The 19773-nt window shown below is 35.1% G+C and overlaps 3 protein-coding genes across 4 annotated transcripts; 2 read left to right on the top strand and 1 right to left on the bottom strand.

Annotated features, from left to right (window-relative positions):
- The first annotated feature begins 126 nt into the window (after positions 1–126).
- LOC140971814 (protein NUCLEOLAR FACTOR 1) lies at positions 127–11534 on the top strand. 2 transcript variants are annotated; one of them, XM_073434322.1, is made up of 25 exons: positions 127–542; positions 649–752; positions 872–999; positions 1298–1416; positions 1847–2027; positions 2810–2942; positions 3518–3641; positions 4143–4243; positions 4449–4580; positions 4793–4873; positions 5708–5895; positions 6404–6473; positions 6695–6754; positions 6859–6897; positions 6999–7087; positions 7413–7477; positions 8233–8279; positions 8603–8662; positions 8965–9036; positions 9328–9357; positions 9442–9536; positions 9689–9794; positions 10751–10813; positions 10900–10971; positions 11318–11534. In XM_073434322.1, exons 1-25 carry the CDS (start codon positions 446–448, stop codon positions 11390–11392), a joined length of 2331 nt encoding a protein of 776 aa, XP_073290423.1. In that variant the 5' UTR covers positions 127–445; the 3' UTR covers positions 11393–11534. The 2 variants fall into 2 exon arrangements, with proteins under 2 accessions (XP_073290423.1, XP_073290422.1); XM_073434321.1 differs by having other exon boundaries at positions 129–542; positions 2798–2942; positions 11318–11530.
- Positions 11535–12699: 1165 nt separating this feature from the next.
- On the top strand, positions 12700–13821 carry LOC140971813 (large ribosomal subunit protein P3z-like). The gene is made up of 2 exons (XM_073434320.1): positions 12700–12976; positions 13484–13821. Exons 1-2 carry the CDS (start codon positions 12779–12781, stop codon positions 13658–13660), a joined length of 375 nt encoding a protein of 124 aa, XP_073290421.1. The 5' UTR covers positions 12700–12778; the 3' UTR covers positions 13661–13821.
- A 217-nt stretch (positions 13822–14038) lies between these two features.
- LOC140971812 (pumilio homolog 6, chloroplastic-like) lies at positions 14039–19574 on the bottom strand. The gene is made up of 9 exons (XM_073434318.1): positions 18939–19574; positions 17001–18310; positions 16785–16926; positions 16593–16700; positions 16291–16503; positions 16074–16184; positions 15326–15520; positions 14677–14848; positions 14039–14349 (listed from the first exon to the last, which is right to left on the bottom strand). Exons 1-9 carry the CDS (start codon positions 19509–19511, stop codon positions 14327–14329), a joined length of 2847 nt encoding a protein of 948 aa, XP_073290419.1. The 5' UTR covers positions 19512–19574; the 3' UTR covers positions 14039–14326.
- Positions 19575–19773: the final 199 nt, after the last annotated feature.

Here is a 19773-nt window from a genome sequence, read left to right as displayed (position 1 = left end):
TAATAATGTTCTAGTTCATTAAAAGTTAAATTAACCCCACCATAATTTTAGAAACATAAAATTCTGGCGATGGTTCAATTTTTTTCGTGATTTGATGATAATATAATATCAATTAAATATTGTATTTGATAAACGTACCACAAATTTGGGCCTGGGATGTCACACTGTTTTGTGAATGCTCGGCCTAGTTTAAAATGGTTGAATATTAGGGAAGCCCAAACCTTGTGGCCAAGCCCAGTGTTCTTATTTATATATTCAACAATCTTTGTACCGAGCAGAGACGCTCCCGCCGGTGGCCTTTTTTCAAGCAACGGAAGCGGTGGGCGGCGGTTCAGAAACTGGTCTTTGTGCTTATATTTTAGGTTGTCGCAGGCTTCGGTGATCAGCGTCGGTGTTTTTATAGGCAAAGCGGCTGCCGCAATTCAGCCTTCCCACATAAGCGAATATGAAGACTAATTTTAAAAAAAGCGCCGCTCTAAAACGCCACACCGGCCGGTTGCCGAAAGGCGATAAAGTTAAAAAATTTGACGTGAAGAGAAGCGGTGAGTGTTCACATTTATACTGGCAGGTGTCGAATGTCTTATGTGTTTTGTATGAATAGTAGTTGGATGAGAAAATTACTTTAATCGAAAGCAATTGTGAAAGCAGGGTTTAAGAGACCCCATAAAGCAGGCGTTTTTGTTGAGAGAAAAATTGTGAAAAAGAAGAGTAGCACCGACGAGGACAGGGTCGAATCAGGCAAGTTTATTGAAGTTGAACGTGATTATTTTTCAAACGTAAATGCAGTATCTTGATTTGTGTCGTGTGTTTCTATGTTGAGTAGGATTATTTATGTCTATTCTCTTTCTTGAATGTAGGGGAGTTATATGAGAAGCCCATGAATGGTGCCTCTTCCGAGGAGGAAGCAGAAGTTGTACATAGAGAGTCAACTACTTATGACGATTTGTTGAAGAGACTGGGGTCTCGAAATGAATCTGTGGCAAATGCTTTCAGAAGAAGGTGGTTCACTTAATACGTCGCAAATTTTTAGTTTTGGGCAGTCTTATTTAAGTTATGTAATGTATGTTAATCAATTGGTTTGACCGTAGGTTCTGTTTGTAAATTTGGATTTTCTCTTAGAGATTTGGGCTTCATAATGGAGCGTGTGGACTGAAAATCAAATTACATAAGAATATAAATGGCATTTTTCTTTCTGTTGCTTCATGGAGTTTATATTTCTCAAAATTGCATGACAAGAACCAAAAGCTAAATAGTTAAAAAAGCAATTATGATTGGTTTGATTGGATGCTTTTGCTAGGCAAAGAGAAGAACATGGGGAAAGTGAGACAGATGAAGAAGGTCTTGATTCTCAGAGTGATGCTGATGAGAATGATGATGATCTGGAATCTCTGAGTGAGGCTGATGAAAGGGATGATGGCAAGGACAATTCTAACTTTTATAAAACTATCTAGACATTTTCAAGGATTATTTTCTAAAGAATTGAAAAAAACAATTTTTTGGATTATTGGCATATCAGTTTATTTACAATATTAAATAATCTTGACCAATTAGTTCATATAGGCTGCTCCCTCTTCGACGGCCTTCTTGATAACTTGTTGTGGACAAGGACCTAGTATGCAATTAAGCCTAGTAGATATGCTATCCCCTACAAAAGTTGCTATTTGTTTATTTATCAACACTTTTAGCGTTGAGAGAAACTCTCGATTGCTACTATCTTCTACGGAACACCAAAAGGACTTTCTATAGAAGTTGGAAAGGCAGTAGCTATTCATTGGACAACACGATCCTAGGTTAGTATAAATACATGCGTCTGTTGGGCTAATCTTTGTTCATTTCTTGAATCTAGGAGATAATAATGAGTCCCCTAGGAGCCATACTATTGCAAATGCCCCAAAAGGAACTGGAATTTGCAGCAGTATGAAACTGAGGGAAGACATGGAACAAGATGATGCACTGTTTGATACGGATGAAGAATCTGACTCAGTATTGAATGATCAACCCCTTTCAGAAGCATGCATGACGACAAGGTCTTCCGAAGTTTATTTTCATGCTGCTCTTTGAATGATTAAATGGTCATCATGAAATGGTGCCACTGGTGTATCCCTGGGTAGAGGGAACCTAATGAGTAATGATTATGCATGTTTGACCTTTGAGATTCTGTCTTTGTCAAATATTTGCATTAGATCTCTTTCAGGCTGTCTTGTAGAACCATTGAGGCTCGAGCCAAGTGGGAAATTGATAATTGAAAATCGTTCTTTTATTAATTTATTTAACCAATCCGTTATGAAGGCATAAAAAATGGAGTTCAGTTTATGCCTGCTTGTACTGAGACTTTTCCTTCATGCAGAGACTGAATATTGTTTAATGCTTTCTTTATTTTGAGGGCAATTTGTTATTCGATTTAAGGCTTTTTGAAAGGAATCAACTTTCATTCACCTTAAAAATTAACTATGTCTCACCATCAGTATTTCGTCCTGGGTAAATTTATGGGTAGCTGTTTTTGACAATCCTTTAGCATTTTGTCAGTTATACCTTGCACAAGCCTGCACCCGATCTCGTGTTCAAACCCAGTGCTTAAGAAACATGAATATGTTTAGTGTTTTAGGTTACAGAATATAAGCTTTACTTGATAGAAGCTTTTTCCTATGATTTGTGATATTGTCACCAATTTTTTATTAAGAATCCCAAGGACGTTCTCCGTTAAATCTCATTGATGTTTTCCCATACATTCATATTGGCACACTATTTTCCATTTAATTCAACTTTGGAATTATTAACTTGTAGTTTTTACCTGTAGTACTTTTGACAGTCATATAAACTACAAATTATCATCAAGAGAGGTTGACGAATTGTTAAAAACAAAATGGAGCTACACATGGAAGATGCCTGCTCTCAACATGAAAAATTGCAATTGGAGAGGAACAGGAGAGTGTTGTATCAAGGTTGCTTCTTGTATCATTTTCTCTTGTATCTTTGCATTTTGATTTGACTATTCTTATTCAAGTTTCATCATTATGACTTCTTTTGAATTCTATAGTTTTTTGGTTATAGTTTATTTCCATCACCTTGCGTAGGATAGATTTAAAAATAGTAAGTTCTGTTTAAAATGTCTTTTTTATATTTAGGATTTTAAAATGCATACGAACTGGTCATTTGGTATTTATGACGCGACCATACACTCTGGTAAAAAGGGTAGTGCACCCTGAAAAAAGAATAAGAGACGCTCACCTTAAAACAAGATTATTTTGATTCATCACTAAACATTTACTGGAGCTAAATGCAGCTGTTTCAAATATTTCTCATATTTGTCTAAATTGTATGTGGTTGATCAAAGTAGGCTCCTGAATAACAGATTGTAACTACTATGACTTCTTTTATTTATGAATAAATTCTCTGAGTGATATTATTTTGGTTCAATTTTCGCTCATACAATGGCCATAATGGTTTAATTTATTGGTAATTTTTCAAAAAGGATTAGGACTGATCTGAATCATGTATTTTGACAATATGCTTATAGGATTTGGACATGACTTCTTATTATAGCCTCAAGACAAAACTATACAAGAATTGGATGGAAATTTTCAAGGCTTCTGGAAGCAGTGAATTTCATCAATCTAAGCAGAAAATGTTTTTCTCTTTATGTGAGTACATCAATCAACTTGTCATTGATCCCATATTTTAACTTTTTTGTATGATTACCATATCTTGCTTTCAGTAATCTTCTATTTTCTATGCAAATGATTACAAGGAGATAACAATTACTTTTCCTTTCATTATTTCTCTTGGTTTTTATTATAATTCTTTTCCAGCTACATCATGGGTAGATTGCTGCAGATTTACCCAGTGTTTTGAACTATGCTTACTCCCTCAAGTTAAAAAATGAAAATAAAAATCCGATCATCCTCTAGTTATATTCCGTTAGGCTGCAGTTGAAACTGTCCATGCCATTCACTTCACTTTCGGAGAAAGTATTCATGTGGTATTGCTACTTGTGATGGTTTTTCTTCCCTTATCTTATTTGTGGGATGACTTTGAGAGTGGGAGAATAGCATTATGGCTGGGAAATTTCTAGTTAAGACTTCTCTGCATAGATAGCTTCTGTATGTAACAAACTTATTGATGGTGTTATTTGCTTTCTCTAGGCAATAGTTACTGTGATATAATGCACCACAACAAGAAGCCCTTTTATCTCAAAGGTTTGGAGGAAGATTCAAATATCATGGATGGTTACCTCATTCACTCTGTATGTACACAAACCAATTTTTTCCAGGTTTTCTAGAACATGCTTACATTTTTGTCAATCTCAGTTTTAGTATGGGTAATCCTTTTGTTACAAGAGTCTTCATTTTGTCTTTGTGTTCTCTCTTTTACATGGTTTGCCGATGTCCTTCCTTCATTTGCTCATTTGCCAATGGTTCACTGATAAGCGAGGTTATCATGTTATGCAGTTGAATCATGTCCTTAGAAGTAGAGATCTTATGTCGAAAAATGATAGAAAATTGGCTAAGAATCAAGAAAACGTGGAGGGAAAAGACCTTAATGCTGAAGCTTACCTCGATCGTGGGTTTACGCGTCCAAAGGTATTTCCTGGTTTTCCTCTTTTTTTTTTGTCAAGTTTAAATCAAGTAAACATTTAGTCTTACCAATTACCCCAAAAGCCTTTGTAAAAAAAAACATTCCACTGAGGCATGCGGTGTTCATGTCTATGTCCTCTTTGACTCCCCATACATCTTATGTATAGATTCTTTTGTTTATTGATTCAATGTGATCACACACTTTGTTGGAAATTCAGGTTTTGATCCTTTTGCCCCTAGCAGGGATTGCACGACGCGTGATCAAGAAGTTGATCCAGTTGACTCCACCTAAGCTTAAGGTATTCATATTTTACTTGCATTATGTCATGAGGAATTGAGGGATACATGATATGTAACTCCCAAGTCAATTGTTGCTGTTGTCAGAAAGAGAACATGTTTATTTTGCTGCTAAATAACCACCTCGACGAATGTAGGGAGATGGAGACTTTTGTATTTTGCTAGAGCTAAGTTACCATCCCCATAGTTTAAATTTAAATATGCAAAGACATCCTTGTCACTTGGGGCTTGAGAATGTATTAGTATTTATCTTTGTTCCTTGTTTGTCACACTTCAAAATTGAGATACATACACTCTAAAAACTATCCCACTTTTGATTTTTCTATATATTAGAATAATACCCAATATAATTAAAAGGGTTTTGAGCTCTTGAAAATTGGTTTCTTAACAGTTTTAAGGCAGTCTAAACATCTTCTATGTCATGTACTTGATGCATCTGGAGGGATTAGATCAGCACCAAATTATGATTTAGTATTAAATGTGGTCACTTTAGTTTTCTTTGTAATGGTGCCTTTTTGTATCAGACTTCTGTTTTTGGCAGTCTTTGACTGATCATGAGTTTATTTGCTGCTTATGCTTTATGATCAATTTCATATGTAATATGTCATGCTATTAGGCTGAAGTTTAGATACATATTCTGTAATTTATTAATTTTTTTTGAAATTGATACACATGCTTTTTATTTGTAGTTTATTCTACTAGATATTCCCCATTTTTATACTTGGTAGAATTATGTGAGATTTCTCGCTGAGATATCAGTTTGATGATAATTCAGATTTCAATGATATAGTTTTATTCAAATAATTTAGTAAGTTTTGGTTCTTTGTTATTATCAGGATAAGGTCGAAAACATTCAGCGCTTTTATGAGGAGTTTGGTTCCGGAATAACCAAGGACAAGGATGATCATAATGACTCAGAAAATACAAAAACCAAAATGTCCACAAAACCTTCTGATTTCGAAGCCTTGCTTGGTAGAGATAATAACAACGATCACTTTATGATAGGTGTTAAGTTTACCAAAAGGTAGGAGTCTCACTTTTGACTACTCTCCATATGGAAGCTGAATTATGTATCAGTTGCAAGAGCTTTATAGCAGTGCTGCTCTGTCTCTTTAACTTGTTGCATTGATAAGTTATGTTAGTTATATTACTTGTTTATGATGCTTTTCTCAAACTACACACTCTTTCCCCATTCAGTGGGTTGGCCGTAGTCATAAATAGAGCACTCCTGATGTAATTCCAGCCGTCGTTTTATAGTAAGCGTTGATAAAAGAATTTATCTTTCATTGATACGATTTTTTCTTACTGTTGATAGGCTCATTAGTTTTGATTTGAAAGTTGCCTATACATGAAGAGAGCAATCGATGCATTTGTGGCATACTTGCACCTCAGTATTTAACATTCTCCATTTGGCTAATATTTGAAAATCGACCATCATTCATGTGAAAACAACTTGTTTTTTTGGCGTACTGAACAATCTTCAGTTATACTTGTATGTCGCTACATTAACTACAATTTTATCCTATTTGTAGGGGTATAAAGCTGTATGGTGATTTCTATACTTCGGACATTCTTGTTGCTTCTCCTCTGGGCTTGATCACCGTAAGCCTTTCCCCATTTACACTTTATTAATAGATCGTATAGAACTTATCTGATCTTACTGGTTGAATTAGTTTTCAAAATGTGCTGATCACCTTTGTCAAAGCTGCACCAGTTTAAAAATTATAGTTTTCCATGTTTTGAGTTTTAAATGCTTTCTGGTTTTGGTTTTTGTTCGTGCATAGGATGTAATTGACTTTGATTATTGAATTATTCTGTTGCAGAAAATTGGGGAGGCTGAAGTCAACAAAGAAAAAGATGTTGATTATCTTTCTTCTATAGAGGTGGTGCTATCATTTCCAAACTATGTGTCACTGTAATATGGTCGTCGGAATGATTTAATATGTATCTTTTGCTGATTGGTGGAGAATGTTTTTTTATGTCACAGATCTTAATCATTGACCATGCAGATGTCATGTTAATGCAGGTGGGTGAACTATAATAGAAAGTCCCTTTGTGGTCTTTTTATCATGATGAATTGCACTGATGATTTTATTTTTTCTCTATGTATATCTTAAAATTTTCCAGAACTGGTCCCATGTGAAGGCTGTTGTCGAACAATTGAACCAATTACCATCTAAACAGCGTGGAACAGACATTATGCGCATAAGACCATGGTATGCTTTTGAGCTGCTCTTTTGTTTGGTCATTTGGAACTCTTGGTCTGCATTATTTTATTTGTTTTGGGGAGATATAATCCTTCAGGTAATGAATATCTCTTCACCGCTTCTTTTCTCTCATTGCAATGGTACAAACCTTGGTTATGCACCAGGAAAATGTTGGTTTCTTAATTGCATTTAAGCTCATGTATATTTTATCTAAATAACAGAGGTGATAAAACAGTTATAGGGTGTGGATGAGATACTGGTTGCTATTTTTTTTATTCCTTATTAAGAGATTTCTTGGTGATTTTGTTGTTTTATTCCAATATGTGATTCTCAGGTATCTAGATGGGCAAGCACGCTTCTATCGGCAGACAATAATTTTGTCTTCTCATATAAACCCAGGTATTCAAGTTCATAAATATTAGTTTTATTGTTTCAGAATAGTTCGCTGACCGACATGGACACAGCCAGAAAAGTTTTAATACAATAGAATTCTTCAAGTTGCTCTATTAATTAGTTTCAATACAGCGGTACTATTTTCTCTGATCTTGTCCTCGTCTGTGCTTGGTGTACTTTTTCCTTCCTGTTACTCACTTTATTCATCATTTGAGATATGGTTATTAGAAGCACAAGGTGGACTAAGGCACATGGTTTTCAAAACTTAGGACCAAAGCGCATGTCAATTGACATGCCTTATTTAAGGTGCTCGAGGGGATAATGTGATAGGATTTAAATATCTTAGAAAATTTCATACTTATGATCAAGTATAACCTTACAAACTATTGAATAAGAACAAAAAAATTATTGATTAGTTTGTTAGCCGAAATGAATGGCTATTATCTTGCATTTCACCATGTATTTTATTATTTATATATTTAACATATTCTCACAAAAGCACCTTGCACCTGTAAACCACACCAAAATTGGAGCTTCACGGTCAAGGTTGGCTCTTCATCGATGGGCAGAGCCTTGGCTCGTGTAAAGGTGAAAGGCTGAGCTAGGTACATCCTTGTAGAATTTCAACATCTACGGTTTAAATATAGTTTATTTTCAATGCAAATCTAGGTATATTAGTGTGCCACTTTATCTGTTAGCTTCTATATGATATTGCTTGAATGACCATTTTGTTCCACCTTCCTTACCCATCACTTTTGCAGATTTTAATGCGCTGTTCCATCAGCATTGCTTCAACTACCAGGGAAAGGTACGCTCTTTACCTCTTGAAACATTTATGTTCTAATTCTTGATGCATATATCTACATTTGACTGGCATGAATTTGAAATTTGTGTCTGCTTTGATAATATCTTGTTTGGGAAAAGATATCCACTATCTCTACCTGCATATCTTTTGTGGCCCAGGAGTGCTAGTTATCGTGATATTAAACATTTTTTTGTCCAAACTTGTTTTAACATTAGTTTCTTGTTACCTGTAGATCAACAATTTTATGTAATAAGAATTTTCAATATGGCGAATGTTACAATATAAAATTTGTAACCAAGCATTTGTTTGCAAAAATATCTTTTTAGGTGAAACTGGAATGCAAGTATAGGGGTGTGCTTCCAAAAATATTAACTCAAGTTCAGCAGGTAAGTTTCTCCTACAGTCCTACAACGTTGACGTTCTCAAATGGGCTTAAGAGTTTAATACTTCAGATGTGATAAGAACAAATAATACTCTTATTGTTCTGACTGAACTTGCCTACACTCTTTACACCATTTAAACTTACCTAACGGCTTTATATTCTTGTATGTGTATATGTAAATGTAATTTTTCCAGATAAACATTTGATGTTAATCTAGTATTTTGGTTTGTGAGATTGGTTAGTGATTAAAGAGTCCCTGTTTACTACTTTGGACTCTTGTAATTTGTGATCTATTTATTTTTACAGATTTATGAACGTTTTGATACAGAATCAATGACAGGAGCTGATGATTCTCGTCTTGAATATTTTTCTAAAAAGGTTAGACACATGTCATCAGTTTATTTCAGTTTTATGCGGTAGAATCACAAGCAATGTCCTTGCGTGACAAAACCAAGTTTGATAGGATTCCCTGGCATTTAAGAAGCAGAATTTTACCATTACTGGATTAAAACCTTTCCAGAGTTGTTAAACTTGAAGTTCCATCATATCCTTAAGATTTATCAAACACAGTATTAGCAAATTTGGCTTGAATCTAGCCATTCCTGTATATCTCACTTTTTTTCCCCATTTGTGTTCAAATGTGATTGATGCAGTTTAGTAATTTTGCAGGTCTTCCCCAAAATAAAAGACTCTGTTCAGGTGATATTAAGCTTAGCAAGTTATTGGTATCGTGCTTTTGAAATTTACCAAAAAAGTGACTTTTGTGAATGTTTTTCCATACAGCATGGAGTTATGATATTTGTTAGCTCTTACTTCGAATTTGTACGACTCCGGAATTATTTAAAGTCACAAGCTGCATCCTTCTGCTTGTTTGGAGAGTAAGAAACTTTCGTTTTCTCTCCTTAAATTCCTTGTGACACATACTTGCAATCCGTGCATTCTTTTATTTGAGTGATTTACAGTTCTCCTCACACTTTACATGGGGACTTTGGTTGGAAATCACTTGAATTATTTTCTTCGATTTATATAGGTACATAAAGCCGAATGATATATCTCATGTACGGGGACAGTTTTTCAGAGGAGAGAAGAGAATCATGCTCTACACTGAGAGATCCCACTTCTACTACCGATATAAGGCAGTTCTCATTTGCCCGTTAATATGACTTTTTTTAGATGATTTCCACCTTAGGTTTTTTTCCTCATTATCTGACTTGGAAATTTTAGGAAGTCTGTGCGTATACCACTGACCTAGTGTGCCAGAATTAAATATTGAAACGAAAATCTTTAGAAGTAGCCTCTTGAGCCACCTAGAAAACCAGATCTTCTAATATTATGAAGTTTTAGATCTAAAAATGAACTAGAAACCAGTATTAAATCTAAAAAGGGAGCTAGAAACCTGTCTGTATAAACCGAAGGTTTTGACACGTGTCATCTAGATATATATGTCAAATCGCGACAGAACTGACAGTGTCTCACTTCAGGGCTGATAATTGAGAATATTTCCATACTCAGCACTTCAAAACGTTAAGATGATACATATATTTTCTTGACATCATAAATTGTGCATGTTTTTTATAAATTCATGGAGACTAGTATTTCGAACTTTGAAGTGAAGTGCAATGTCTCATGTTTGTAAACTCCAGAATATTTTACTAACATTTCTACGTTCGCGTGCAACACAACAATGATTTTGTCGTCCATCATGTTGGAACACTTGGATTTGGGATACCTGACTGGAGGATTATTAATCAGCCACTTGATTTACTGTTATTTCAGGCATTAAATTTTTTTTTTACTGAGAATGACTTGTATACCTTTTTCCCCAACCTCGACAACAATTCTGTCTCTGCCACGTCGAACATGGGAGTCTTTCTCTCTCTTCATCTAAACACACTGCTGGAGGTCATGATGGTGTAGTTTTTTAGTTGAGGTTTCTTGAGTGATTTCGATTTGGTCGAATCTCTAAAGTGGCATTTGGCGTGTGAATTTTTTGGTCAACCTCTATTTTCCTATCCATTTTCCTTTTCTTATCCCCAAGAGAACGTTTTCCTCACTTTCCTTTCGTTGTGTTTTTCTTTTTCCCATCAAATAGATACGAGGCGTAAAGAATTTATTAATCTATTCCCTCCCGGAGAGGAAAGAGTTTTACCCCGAGGTGAAAAATGCTACGAAATTATTTGATTTTTTCCATTATATTTACTTATGGTATTTACGTTGATGTTATATTGGCTTCTGCTGCAGATTGTTAATTTCCTCGAACCCTCAGCCGACATGAGCTGCACCATCTTGTTTTCTCGTTTGGATTATCTACGGGTACAATTCTTGCTGTTTATCGCTGTTCCGAGATATTTTCTCAGTCCAGTCCTTATTCTTAGCATTCTACGATTCAATCTCTTTGTTGGCCTCTGTTGTCGATATAAAAAAATGTTAAAACTTGGATCTTCCTTGTTTTTATATCCTGAAAACATTCTTCTTGTTACTTACATGCCAGATGCCATTATGCCTAGATCATATCTGCAAGTGACTATTTATTATTACTTGTGCAAGGGCAAGTATTAGTACACTGGTTTTCACCTATTTGTAGTCGCCTAAAATCTAAAGATCCGGAAGATATTATAAAGACTCACCAAGAGTTTAACTTGATATTTGTCTCTCGTAGCTCGAGAGAATTGTTGGTTCTACAGCAGCAAAGAGGATGGTCGACTCAGATAAAGGCGTGTTTGTTTTCGCATGAGCAAAGTTTTCATGTTTGACGCCGACAGATGTAGTTCGAAGATGTTCTTCAACCAATTAGATTAATTTTGGTTTATATCAATTGTTTTTTAATATTTATATTTCATTCCTGTACTTGTTAGTAATTCTTAAATTTTTACTATTTTTTTCAACTAGCTCTATTGGCCTGGATACAACAAATTTTAATTAAGAGAATTTTACAAAGTTCATGAGTTTTTAAAATTTGTTTGACAATTTTTTAAATAGCTTAACTGTCAAAATAAATTGTTGTTTTATAGTTTATAAATTGTTTTTTTTTTAATCCGATTTTAACTTTTTTTTTTCCAAAAATCCTTGCGTATTTTTTTAAATCTCCACTATGTTATCCAAGAATTTTAATAAATTTTTAACTTAACAAATATCAAATTTATTTGAACAAATTAAAGATAATGTTAATATTTATTTTTAATTTTCCCAAAAAAATTTCATCTTTCTAAATTATAAAAATAAAATAGGTTTATCTTTTTAATATAAATTAAAATTTTAATTTTATTTTCTCAAAAAATCCGTCTTTCTAAATTATAAATATAAATTTTTTTTAATAAGAAATTATGATAAAATTTTAAAACTATTTTAACATACATGATATATATACACTTCCCTTAAAAACTTTTTTTTTAATATTATACCATTTTAAATAATTTTAATAATAATAAAAATCTTATAATATCAACTAAATCAACATTTTAAAATTATTTAACATAAGTTCATCCAAACATATAAATAATTTGTTTTGAAAGTAAGATTACACAATTTATAAGTTAATTTTAAATAAGTTCAGCCAACATTTTCTAAATCAGAAATTTCAAAAATTTTATTAATTTTTTTCCTAACTAGCTATATAAGTCTTAATACAACAAATCTAAACTAAATCAAGTATTTAAGAAAACTTATTCTAAAATTAAATATATATAATTCATATACATATAATATTCATATATTATATTATACACATGCACCATATATACAATTAGACCAATATATATAAAGAATATGGAACGAGCGATGTTTATGATTATCAAACCCTAATCAAATGATACCTAAAAATCAAATATAATAAAATTTAAACTCTAAATAATATTTAAATTAAGTATAGTAATATAGTTAAAAAATTTACATAAATATTTATCCTCTGATATAAATTATAATGTTTGGATTTCTTATGTTCTGACTTGTGGAAACATTGGATTGTAAGCCCAGTAAAATAACTAATGGCCCAATCTTAAACGGAACAAGAATATGGGCCCATTTCATACTCGTAAATTAGGGTTTCCATTTTCTCAATTTTTACGACCACTGTTATAGCAGCTTAATCGTCTCCATAGTTCGAGCAGATTTTGAGAGAAAAATGGGAGTGTTCACGTTTGTCTGCAGGGAATCTGGTACCGCGTGGTCGGCCAAGCAGCTCAACGGGGAACTTGAGGCTTCAGCGGACTGCACTTTCACTCTCCAGCGTAAGCTGGTTCAAGCCGCTCTCTCCGCCGACTCCTCCGGCGGCGTCCAATCTTCTTTCTCCTATGTCACTCCTTCGTCGGCCGTTTTCCAGGTTTCTTTTCATCAATTTAACTTTTTTTGGATCTTTGATTTTTATTTACACGATTTAAATCGTTTTGTTGCTTTAGCTTACTCATAATTGCAGTACATTTGATTACCGTATGCCAACTATAGATGTACACTCAAAGAGATGCTTTTACCTACCAGTAAATATGCTTTTCTGGTTTGTCAAGTTTTGTATCGGATAATTGCTAAAATCTTTAGTTGCAGTGTAAATTTCGAGGTTTAGGATGCAAAATGTCAATGATAAATCTGTTTTGTGTGGGAGATTGTTGGAAGATGAAAATTAAGGAGAAAATTGAAGACTTATGTGTGGGAGATTTTAGCAGATGGAAATTATGTTGGAAGAATGTGATGAATCCCCTTATTCCGGTCGTTGTTCTGTTGGGAGATATATTGGCTTATTTCCAAACACCGATAGTAGTTGTTTTTCTATTTTCCACACTTCCCTTCTAAGTGTTAATATAACCATCTGATTACCAAGTTTACGAACTATCAGGTGATTATAGGCGGTGGCGGCGGTGCATTTGTTGGTGGTGGTGGTGGTGGTGGTGGTGGAGCTTCTGCCCCAGCTGCTTCTGGTGGTGGTGCAGCTGCTGAGGCACCTCCGGCTGAGGAAAAGAAAGAAGAGAAGGAAGAAAGTGATGACGACATGGGATTCTCACTTTTTGATTAGGCCCAGCTTCACAAATTGGCTACAGCTATGTGGTGTTATTCTTGCCTATGTTTCGATGGTGTTATACGAAAATTTAAGTTTCGAGTCATTCTATTACGGGGTGCTGATTTTTCTTTCATACTTTTTATTTAATGTATGATATGTTCCATGTTTGTGTTAAATTTAGGAAAGGAGCAAAGTATTTTCTGGATTGCCTACTTCGAGATTTGTTTAATGACGGTAAACTAAGACGATGATGAACTGATAAATGATTAAGCTGAAAAAAGCACTCATAGAGTTCGGAAGGAAGAAAAAATTATTATTCTGACTTGGCATTCTCGAGCCTGACCTTATTGACACGGCACTAAGTAGAAAAGGGGAAAAGTGTGAGAAACAAGTAGAAGAACAATATAGTCACAATTCCAAATATATTAAAGCAAGAAGTAGTAAATGAAAAGAAATGTAACCTACGTCCTACAGAATCTAACAGTCCAATAAACACAAATGGTGCAGAACTTCTTTGTACGTTTTCTATTACTTTACATGTGCAAGCAATCCAAGGCAGAAAGCTTCTGTGGCGGATTGTTAGCAGACCCCGGTACAACATGAGTGAGCGTCACTCGTTGGAAGTTTGCAAGCCACAGAGCAAGTACGATCGGTCTTAGGTTTAAAGACCGCCCCAGGTGCCTACGGTTGTGATGATTGAATTTCTGAAGAAACGTGAGGAAAGTGTAGTCAGTGGCAAAAATATAAACAAAAATTGTGTCAAAATCCACGAGTTCAACATATCATTTGAAGTTTCCATCCTTTTTAAAGGTTAAATACCAAGTGCTAAAAAACTTGGAATGGGCCATCTTCTTCGTAGGAGTAAATGGTGAGAAACAGCTCGTTCACCAGCAAGAAACGCAAAAATTGAAACATGGTATTCATTACAAGAGAACCAGAACAAAATCGCACAATGAGAGGGGTCATTTAGTATATCTAAATCTGAATAAAGTAGGAAGAAAATGCAGCATAAAGCTAAAAAGAACACTTGCCTTCTCCATATGCCTGCTCCAATCGCGTGACTATGTGTTTTCCATAGGTATATTTTTTCAAAGCAGTAAGATGATTTCTTATTATACCAAGCAATAGTTCTCTCTGATCACTGGTGCATTTTTGTAGAATCTTTTGGATGACATAATTCGCATATTGGTCCTTCATCATTACCTACAGAAGCAAAAAATTGAACTCATGGTAGCAACTGCATTGGGGAAAACAGCAGAGTCCTAGAGTGGGAGTAGACAATATAAGTAAAATCAAGCTTTGTATTTTTGCATTGAAAATTTGTGCTTAAAAGGTCTCAATGGCCATTGCATGACCACCCGATAAAGCTACTTCAAGTTACAAAGGAACTTTATTTATCGCAACGATTGCCCACAAGGTACATAACATTCTTAGACGTGAAATTTTATTTAAATTAAATGACCCAAACACAACACGAGAGCAAATTTTGTATTCATGTTCTTTTCGGTCGGAAGAAAACTGATAGTGGTAACATATAAGATGATTTTATTCCAATCCAAAACTAGCAAAAATACAAGTCAAGAATGTTGAATTAACTGATGTGAAATACCAGAAATTTTCATTATGGCAAACAGCTAGATCAGCTATAGATCAATAATTTTGAGCTTTGGATTGGCATACCAATATATTATCATTCTTATCACCATGACCAACGATCTCCTTTATCAGCAAGTCCCTCGACACAGAATCACCATACTCCAAACATTTTTCAATGACATTTGACGCAAATTTATGCTGGCTTAGCTGTACTATAGATCCAGATAATTTTTCAATGATCTCACTCCGTTCACGAGGGATTCCCCTTGCCAGAACATGCTGTCATTTGTCAAAAAATATCAGTATCCCAGTAAATGGATGAATTAACATGTCATGAGATGTTTGTGGGCTTCTAAGGTGCACTATATTGTTAGTTAAACCTTTTAAATAACAAATCATAAGTTTCTAAAGTAAAGTTAAAAATTAATAATCATAACAAGAGAGTCCAACGTATTTGAAGATGTAGGAACTTTCTTTTGTTTGACGTGTACATAAAAAGACTGCTGTTAAAAAATAGTTTTAAGCTCTTGAATTTAATTGCTATCGGTAAAATTAAGATATAGTCTCGTATGTTCCAAAAAACAACGGACAACCTTGGAGAAAATAATAAGATCTAGAATCTCAGATGTTCCAAAAAACCACCTCTAAATTCTCTACGAGCTTCAAGATTAATAGAACAAGCTTTACCAAATAAATAGTCTTGAAATGTGCTTCTATATAGCTAACTTTAGTACTCTCTAAAAAGCCCAAACGGATCAAGTAAAAGTAGATGGAGGACATAGGAAGATGAAGAAATAATGCTAAACCGCAAAAACCTGGAGGAGAAATCAACCTGTGTGACATAGTTGCCGTACTGGTCCTGAGCAAGAGCGCACACTGAATCCAAAATCTCACTTACTATGAACTGAGTTTGTAACTCATCATTGCAATGCTCCAGGACCCTCTTTCATTAGAAATAAATGATAAAAGTCTTGATTATTGTTAATAGAAACAAAGTGTACTGAAAGGTCAACCAGAGAATACCCCGTGTGTTGAAAATGCAAAATTACCTGAATGACACGGCAACCATAAGGATGCATTGAAAGTGTGGCAACTTGACCACGAAAAGAAGAAATAATGAAATGAATATTATCAGCCGGGATACTCTCAATACATTTTTGTATTACATGGTTTCCATTTTGATCACGGACACATTTCATAACATGTCCATCAAGCTCTTTGGTGAGCCTCACCTTTTGAGCTAAATCAATTACTTCAAATGCCTATGACAGAATTCAACAAAAGAACAAAAATAGATTTCCAAATGAGCAAGTGATCAAGAGCATTCATGGACTAAAAGTAGAATATTCACCTTCTGAATTACACGACACCCATACATCTGTAAACTCAATGGTAAAATTTGACCTTCCAATTGATTTGCAAGGTCTTCCTTTTGGCCCGGGCTACCATATTCAAAAAGCTGTACCAAAATAACATGGAAAAAAAATCCTCCATGACAATTGATAGACATTAAGAAGAAGCATTTATTAATCAGAGACCATACCTTTTGTATAACATAGTTGCCAAAAACATCTGTCATTAGTTTGGAAGCATGAGGAACAACTTCCTTGAAGACCGATTCTTTCTCTTCAAGACTACAGTGTTCCAACTTCTGCTGAATGAATCTACTTCCATGTTGATCAACACTGAAGTAAAGTATCATATATGATGAGTAATTGATACCATAAGCAAAGGAAAAACAAGGTCAGCGATAACTTACCTAAATTCACCAATATGCCCAACTATATCAGACAGCTCAAATCTCTGACCCTTGCCCAATTTCAGCTCTTCAAGAAAAGAATTAGAACTCATACCATTCCAGCTCTGATTTTGCAGCCCATAAGTTTTGCTGGTGTTGCCATGGAAAGTGTGATGAGTCATGCTATTTCTCCCCCCAGAAAAATTGGGCCCTACCACAGGTTTTATTGAAACAACCGGACTAACAATAGGTGCAGAAGGAAATTGGAATCTGCTCCCAGTATTAAAGCTGTTATAGCCTATACTAGATGAATGTTGAGGTTTCGGGTCATTCGGGAAACCAGTAAGAGTTGCCCCCTTTGTGAAGTCACAAGAATTCACTTGGCTCACTGCAGCATCATTTCTAGGAGCTTGATGATCAAACTGACCGTATGCGCCATAGGAATTTCGTAACTGCTGCTGAAAATACTGCATATGATAGGGATCAACAGAAGGAGGCTGCATGGTAACTCCAACTTGTCCATAATATTTTGGTAGATTTTGCATATCATAAGGATGTGCATTCCCTCCATCTGAAACTCCAGGATTGGGAAAAGAGGCACTATCAAAAGCCAGAGGAAAAGTACCCTGAGAGGAATATCCAGAAAGATATGATGGAAGAAAAGCAGAGTTGATAGTATATCCACCCATGCTATATTGTGGGGTGAAGTAGCCAGATGGCTGCATATTCTGATAAAATGTACTCTGTGGAGTCATAAACGGAGTAGGAGCTGGCGGGGTGTAAAATGGAGGTGTGAATCCGGATGACTGAAGGGTTGGTTGCACTTCTCCTGTTGAAACACTCGAAGAACCATAGTGAAACTGGTTCAAGCTCCCATATGGATGAGTTGTTCCATGATAAATCATCTGAGAGAAAGGGCCTGGAACTCGAGAAATATTGCTTTCTTGCAGATCTACTGCCGTTTGGGACACATAATTTTGGGGAATGTGTTGCTCTTTGTTAAATTTGTTATTGTTCAAATTCAAAGTATCACCAACTCCAGCTGCTGAGGAGTCATCCTTTAAATCAACTTTGCCAGCACTGAAGTCCCGTCCAACTAAAGGAGGACAAAGTACTATGCCGCTTTCATCATCCAATGATAAGCTTAAAACACCCCCTGTAAGAGGATCCGGTTGTGAGACCTGGCTCATATAATCTAAGATGGGTGCATCTATACCATCAGAAACAGAATGATTATGCAGTACATGCGAGTTGGCATCAGCAACCTTTTCCCCCATAGATTTATGACCATACTGATCTTGAGAAGGGGATGGAGTTTGGCCGGTATCTTCCTGCATTTGACTCTTTTTTGTTACAATTTTAACAGAGGCATGCAAAAAGTTCAGGAATCTAACAACAGCAAATCAGGTAATAACTTAAGTGGTTGTAGTTAAAGCAAGGGCCGAGTGGGTATTTACTAATTATCTAAAAAAAGACGATATTAGAGATATGGTTCTTCCACGGTAGAAAATATAAATGTTCTAAAATGTGCTGCCTATATCTCTAATTATTCTTTTTGCTCATCTCTATATTTCTCCAACGTTCCCGTATCAAGTCTATTTCTTTTCTTTGTATGGACCTACATTAAAGAAAAATATTAATACTGAATACATATTGAGACATTTAGTAATTACTTTTTAAACATAAGCATTGTTTAATTTTCTTTTTATTTTTTAATCCGATTTTTTTAATATATATATATAGGCAGATTTCGAGCCGCCCAGGCGGCCGATTAATGCGGCAAAGGCTAAAGGTGTCGATTTTGTAAAAATTAGGGTGGTGGGCGGACTAGGTGGTCTTTGGCGGCATTTTTTAGAACACTGGAAAATACATGCAGAAAAATCATAGATGTTCTCGGAAAAATAAATACCGTGCCTCGAGCATATATTCCTTTGTATTTACGGAAATTAAAAATGTTACCTGCGTCGAGTTGAATAAGTCATTATGGAAACCCAATGAAGCAGATTTATCAACCGATGTTGATGCACTCCGTTCAGAAGACTTCTCATCCTCAGACTCTTCCTCATGAGAAGGAAGTGTATTCATCGGAATGTTGCTGTGAGGAATCATGTTTCGATTTTTGCCAGCAGAACCACGACGGTGAAATAGATGACGACGCTCTGAGTTTAAAGGCCTACTGAATCTTCGATCCAAAATGACATCAGAACCATGGTAAGGAAAAGGTAGATCAGCATCAGTCTCACAGTTTCTATTAGAGGGGCCAGGATGTAAATCGAGACTCAAGGTGGAATTCCTAAGGGAGAAGATATTTTCAATTGCCGCCATAGAACCTTCCATGCTTGGTGGTGCACTTTCACTCCGGCTAGGTATCATATCCTTCTCAAGGCTTTGAAACTTTTGATCTTTCAAGAACAAACTAAAATCTTCAATTGCCAGCTTTGCAGATGACGATGATCCATAACTATTAGACTGCTTACGAGGGGGCCATTTTTCTGTCCCTTCCAATATCCTAATGGGGCTTTCAGTTGCCATAAAAGTAAGGATGATTGTGCCTTTTATGATCTTATCACTGGCACGGTGTCCAAATATTCTTCTGAGAACCATAGAAGTTTCGCTTTAGTACATATTCAAATTTATGACTCAAAAAAGCTTGGCTAACGGACAAAAACATACCATTTAAAAGAAATAGTGCATATAGTAAGTACACAAGTGACACGTCACACAATTCCATGTCACGAGCTAGAAATAAGGATAAAAAAACGGTTTCATGAGCTAGAAATAATGATAAAAAAAC

The sequence above is a fragment of the Primulina huaijiensis genome, chromosome 2, assembly GCF_012295235.1.
Source record: "Primulina huaijiensis isolate GDHJ02 chromosome 2, ASM1229523v2, whole genome shotgun sequence".
Taxonomy (NCBI): Eukaryota; Viridiplantae; Streptophyta; class Magnoliopsida; order Lamiales; family Gesneriaceae; genus Primulina; species Primulina huaijiensis.
The sequence above is the reverse complement of the archived record's forward strand: the minus strand, read 5'-3'. Positions and strand labels throughout refer to the sequence as shown.

Excerpts from the sequence above, each read along its gene's own strand:
- LOC140971814 (XM_073434321.1), top strand. The coding sequence starts at position 446 with ATGAAGACTAATTTTAAAAAAAGCGCCGCTCTAAAACGCCACACCGGC. Across the intron at positions 7,478-8,232 it reads GTCTTCTCATATAAACCCAG|ATTTTAATGCGCTGTTCCAT; the intron begins GTATTCAAGTTC and ends TCACTTTTGCAG. Across the intron at positions 8,663-8,964 it reads TATTAACTCAAGTTCAGCAG|ATTTATGAACGTTTTGATAC; the intron begins GTAAGTTTCTCC and ends TTATTTTTACAG.
- LOC140971813 (XM_073434320.1), top strand. The coding sequence starts at position 12,779 with ATGGGAGTGTTCACGTTTGTCTGCAGGGAATCTGGTACCGCGTGGTCG. Across the intron at positions 12,977-13,483 it reads CTTCGTCGGCCGTTTTCCAG|GTGATTATAGGCGGTGGCGG; the intron begins GTTTCTTTTCAT and ends ACGAACTATCAG.
- LOC140971812 (XM_073434318.1), bottom strand. The coding sequence starts at position 19,511 with ATGGCAACTGAAAGCCCCATTAGGATATTGGAAGGGACAGAAAAATGG. Across the intron at positions 18,311-18,938 it reads ACTTATTCAACTCGACGCAG|GAAGATACCGGCCAAACTCC; the intron begins GTAACATTTTTA and ends AGTCAAATGCAG. Across the intron at positions 16,927-17,000 it reads GGGCATATTGGTGAATTTAG|TGTTGATCAACATGGAAGTA; the intron begins GTAAGTTATCGC and ends ACTTTACTTCAG.